At 41.4% G+C, this 5,343-nt stretch overlaps 1 protein-coding gene across 1 annotated transcript in view; it reads right to left on the bottom strand.

Annotated features, from left to right (window-relative positions):
- Positions 1–3,061: 3,061 nt before the first annotated feature.
- Positions 3,062–5,343, bottom strand: part of RRM2B (ribonucleotide reductase regulatory TP53 inducible subunit M2B) — a 34,289-nt gene continuing 32,007 nt past the window's right edge. The window contains exon 8 of the mRNA XM_019519395.1: positions 3,062–4,766. Coding sequence (XP_019374940.1) covers positions 4,614–4,766 — 153 coding nt within the window. The 3' untranslated portion in view covers positions 3,062–4,613. The remainder of the gene's footprint in view (positions 4,767–5,343) is intronic.

A 5,343-nucleotide genomic window follows, 5' to 3' on the forward strand; every position in this document is an offset into this window, starting at 1 on the left:
GTTAATGTGTGGCATGATTTTTTATTGTGCAGACATGCACACACGCAACTTAGAGAACTGTGAAGGGCACCGGCAGGGCCAGAGGGCTGTGGTTCAGAAGTAGGGGGAAACAGCTTAGATAGGGGCACGGCAGCCACATATCAGGGCAGCTCAGCACCACAAAGCAACATGAGGAGCAATCACAGCTGGACCTGCAGCCTGGTGAGTGAAGGAGGCAGGGGGAGTTCTGGTCTTCCAGAAAACCAAAATCAAATGCCATAATATATAGGTATTTAGAATTTATTTTATTATCATGACTGAGGCACTGGTAGGCTTCCAAATTGCTTTAAATTGTAAAAATAGATCAATAAAACATTGTGTTCAACTGATACTTATGTATATAGTGGCATTTCATTTAATCACGGAAAAATGCAGATTTTGGGGGTTTTACTTAGAGAATTTGCTATTTTAAACAGAGAAAACCAGGATCCCTGCTCATGAGCTAGATGAGATACCATGCTCATCATTACTACAGTATCCAAGCCAGAGGCCTCCTTATATGCAAACATATGCTGAGACTTCCTCTGTGCTAGTTGGGTTTTTATGCCACCCTACACCCATCACAGTGGAAGTGAATAAATACCAATTTTAGCCTAAATTGAACACCTTTAACTAGAAGGACAAAACCACTAAATGTGAACCATCACTATTATTTAGCTTCAGTTTAACATTAGTAACATCTCTGTTCCTTTAAGGGAAGAAGCAGCCTAGCCAGGAAGCGCTGCAGGCCAGGCAGGACACCACAGCTGCAGGTCACCAGGCAACAGGCTAATGGAGCAATTAGCAGGCACCTGCTGGTAGTCTGCTGACCAGATGTAGGCAGGGATCTGGGAACTCATAAGCCCAAAGCTGAGGCTGGCCAGAGGGGAGGTGAGGCAGGGGGTGTCCTCCCTGGCAGTCCCAGGGGAAGGAGCTTCCTGCTCCTGCAGGAACAGTGGGGATCAGAGCTTACAAAGAGCCCAGGATGCTGTAACAGTTGAGTGGAGACCTACACTGTTAAAGGGGCAGGGGGCAATTTTCAACATTTATGTTATGTTATAGCCCAGGGTCTTAGGTTTACAGAAGTCCCATTTGTGCCCATAGGGCACCTGATAGCTTCGAGCACTGCCGGGGCAAGCTCAAGGCTATAGTCAGTACTAAGCTCAGATCTGGCATAGTGCAAAGCAAGGGCCCGGTGCCAGAGAAGGCACAGGGCCCTAGGGGCCCATCGGACAGGGGACAGGGGCCCAGTGACCAAAGGCACAAATAAGAGCTAGAGCCTCAAAAGCAAACTGGTAATGCACTGCTATGCAGAGCAGCCAGGTTCTGCAGTCATCTTGCTACCTATGCAAGCAGAAAACTGAATGCACTGCAACTGCCACATTTGGAACACAGCCTCATGCCTAATCTTAGGAATTCATCTTCCCTCAGTGTACCCAGAGGTCTTCCACTAACATGAAGCAGGTTCTATATAGATGCATGTACATGTTTTGGAAATATATTTCATTATACACAATTTCAAAGGCTAAAACCCAGAGAGACGAGGAGCAGGCTCCTGAGGATGTTCCTTTCCTCAGTTATTTATCTGACTCCAGTTACTAAGACTTGCAGAGTAAAACATTTTATGAAAAAAAAAGGAGATACTTAAACAAATCCACTGTGGGCTTATCAGCTCTGGTGGTCTTAATGATTTGGCAGCTTTAAAGAGTAAAATAAATTCACTTCTAGTGGACACCTGCTCCTCCTCTAGGCTGTGCAGAGGGGTAACACAATATAGCTGAGAAATCAAGAAACTCCTGTGGATAGAAAGGAACAGCTGGCTCCATTGCATTGTCCTCACAGCCATAGATGCCACAGAAAACACAGGGAGTAACAGTGGCGTTCTGTGGCTCCAGTACTGTGTAGCAGCAGCTACTGTATCACCTGCTTTCAAAACTTCACTCCAGCCTGCCCTCACAGTGGGTGTCCACAGCTCCACACAGCTCTTGGGACAACACCTATGGACGAGCTAAGATCCAGAGCTAAGAGACAGCAAACCCTCCCCACCATGACAGAATGACTGCACAACACTGGGAGTGTTATCAGTAGCTTCGTAACACAACACAAGCTGCGTAGAAAGAAGCAGGTTCCTCCTATGACAGAATGAGTGCTGAAGACACACAAGGTTTTACTGTGGCCTATTTCATTTCAATTATTCCAGGGTTTGCAATAAAAACAAAGAAATGGTAAATCAAAGGCATTTTCTTCCCCATTTCTTTTGAAGTCTGTCTGATATGTCTAGGACCATGTTTTACAACCGTTTTGCTAAAACTATTTAAGTGTTTTACACACTACTGGGACAAGGAGGAAGGGATAACTATAACAAGACTTCGGTATCTCACAGGCTCTGTGAACTCAGGAGAGCCAAGCAAATCCATACATAAAACCAGGGCATGTTTTGTACTAAAAATCAAGCAACTTAAATGTATAATTTTAACTTTAGAACAATGCTTTAAAATTCACATGATGCTAAGTCAGTGACTATCCAAGCAAAAAATGCTGTTGGAATAACCCAAACAGATCAGATTCAGGCTGTGATATGTTAATGGCTGCAACCACGGCTAAATTCAGCACTCTCAGTTTTCTTTTTAAAATCACAGAATAGGTATAGTACATGGGGCAGACGTATAAAGTTCCCCTCAATGCCCCACCAGACCAAGCAGGCCCATTTCTAGGAGAGCATGTAATTTTTTTTCTATGCCAATTACACCTGTGGCCTCTAGGCTGAGACTGAACAAGGGCAGTGAAGAATGCAGGGGCTCACAATTATGTTGTCAGTTTTTGTGATCAGGACATTTGTTCACCAGGAACTAGACTGACATGACTGATTTCACACAAGTCAGATGGTAACTGCTTTGTCACTGACAGTGACGGCTGTGCCCAACCTTCCAGTGAAAGGACAGTTTGCCTGAGCTACTGATGTCCTTCTCTGCCAATCAACTCAAATGCTTGCAGCTTTGGAGCAACAGGAATGAAAACATACAAAAGCAATTTTATGAAGTGCTAAACGAACTGCTCTTATATTTTATTCTCCAAAATAGAGCACCCCTCAGGAAAATGAAGCCATGTATTTGCAAAAGAGTGAACACAAAAGTCCACCAAAAAGCTAAATCCATGGAGTGAAATTAAATTATTGCTGTTATTTCTTCCACATCAAATATTACAAAGTGACATTTCAAAGTTATCCTTCAGTTTTCTCTTATATTGAATAAGTAATTATCTTTAATATAAACAACTAAAATATACAGACAAGCATATATACATATACACACATACATACATACTACATTATACTACAGATCACCAGCAGTGCTTATGCAGCAGTCGCTGGACAGGGACTGATAGTCGAAAGTATCCTTTTTTTTTCCCCACCTATATACTGAAAATTCTGTTGTTTCAATGTTTCACCTAAACAAGTTATTCTGAAGATACCTACCAGCACAACATCGGAGGTATCTATAGGAAGGGTTAAAGTATTATTTCTGTGGTAGGTCAAGGGTCAAAAACCCAAAAGACATGCCATGCCCAGTAATGTTATAAAACATTACAGAAGAAAACTGAATACCCAGCAGAGCAACACAACAAAGAAGAGGCGGATTCAGTACTTCCAATTCTGATGTTGGTTATCACCCCAAAACAATCAACGATTACTGCCACTGTAAGTCTGCTTACTCTTAAAGCACTCAAACGAGTAGCAGCATTTGCACTGAACACAGAAATAGGTTAACATTTTAACACTGGAGCATACATTCTTCCCCACTGTCTTTTTACTTACTTACCAAGCCACCCAATTTACATCATCTTCAAAATATGTCTTATCTGAAAGCTATGTGTCCCAGAATGCTTATTGTTACCATGGGTAGACCAGGTTTCCACCTCAAGTCAGAAAGCTCTTTTAACCTAGATCCCAAGTTAATGAGGAAATTAAATAAATTTTCTTACCGAAGATCATATTTCGTAACCCACTAAACACATACCTCTTCCCAAAATCTTTCATTGATTAAATTATTTTGAAGCAAAACAGCAGGAAGAACTACTAATCTAGATTCATAGTTTACATTTTTAAAACACTCATCAAAATGGAGCATATTAAAATGGGGTATTACCTCATTGGGTTTAAGATTAAAACTGTAATGTGAAGCATAGTAAGCTGCATCCCTGTTTTTGTTTAGCTATTCTTGTAAAGCACTTCTGCAGCCCCTCAAAAAAGGTTGTCAATTTTTGAAAAATTGAAAGGTTGTTCAGTTTTTTACCCAGGAATCAAGCAGGCTCCTTAGAAAGAGCATCTCTTTAAAAAGCTAGGTAAGTTTTAAAAAGGACATTTCATGAAAAAAAGAAAATACATTTACTCTACAGATTATACACATGCTGCTCAGGAAATTACAGTGTGTTCAAATGTAAATTTATAAACTTTATACAGGCAGGAAACAAAACCATTCCAGAAGACTCAATGCCAACTTAGGGATAAGAAATACCGAAATCATCACAAGAAATGAGATGGGGACAGGGAAGCAAAGTCACTGTCAGTTTGTTCAGATGCTCTCCCTGAAGAGATATTAAAAATCTGCATCCAAAGTGAACACATTGTCTGTTGTCTCTGCCATTACAGCGAAGCGCTGATACTCTGAAACTCGCTTCTCAAAGAAGTTGGTCTTTCCTTCTAGTGAAATATTTTCCATGAAATCAAAAGGGTTTTCTGCGTAAAAGAACTAGGGAAAGCAAATTTTGTTATTCTGGAATTCACAAAATGACAATGCATATACAACCTCCTCAGGGAATAAGCTGCAAAGCAGCCAATTACAGCTACTCCCACTTTTGGTAGGAGTAAAGCCAGAACTTACTAACTTCTCCGGTTGGTTTCTCTCTCCTCACCCCACCAACCCGTGCTACTGGCACTCATGAAGGAAGCACAATATGTCATATGAAACCCAAGCAAACCTGTTAATATGCATACAGCATTCACTCTAGGAGGCCATGCAATAAACTTCACTTTTAACCCATTAAAGCAGTATGTATATCATATATACCAGGGATATACAGCTACTCCTTGTTTAACATTGTAGTTACATGCTTGAAAAATGCGACTAAGTGAAACAATGTTAAGCTAATCCAATTTCCCCATAAGAACTGATGTAAATAGGGGGGATTAGATTCCAGGGAAATTTCTTCCACCAGACAAAAAACATTATATACCTGGGTCTACAGTCCTCTACCCTTAATCCCCCATGCTGCAGCCTTAGACAGGGCGGCTCCCCGCTGCTGCACACACTTCCAGGGGACAAGGGT

This window comes from Gavialis gangeticus, unplaced genomic scaffold (genome assembly GCF_001723915.1).
Source record: "Gavialis gangeticus isolate Ggan-Ray unplaced genomic scaffold, GavGan_comp1, whole genome shotgun sequence".
In the NCBI taxonomy this organism is placed as follows: Eukaryota; Metazoa; Chordata; order Crocodylia; family Gavialidae; genus Gavialis; species Gavialis gangeticus.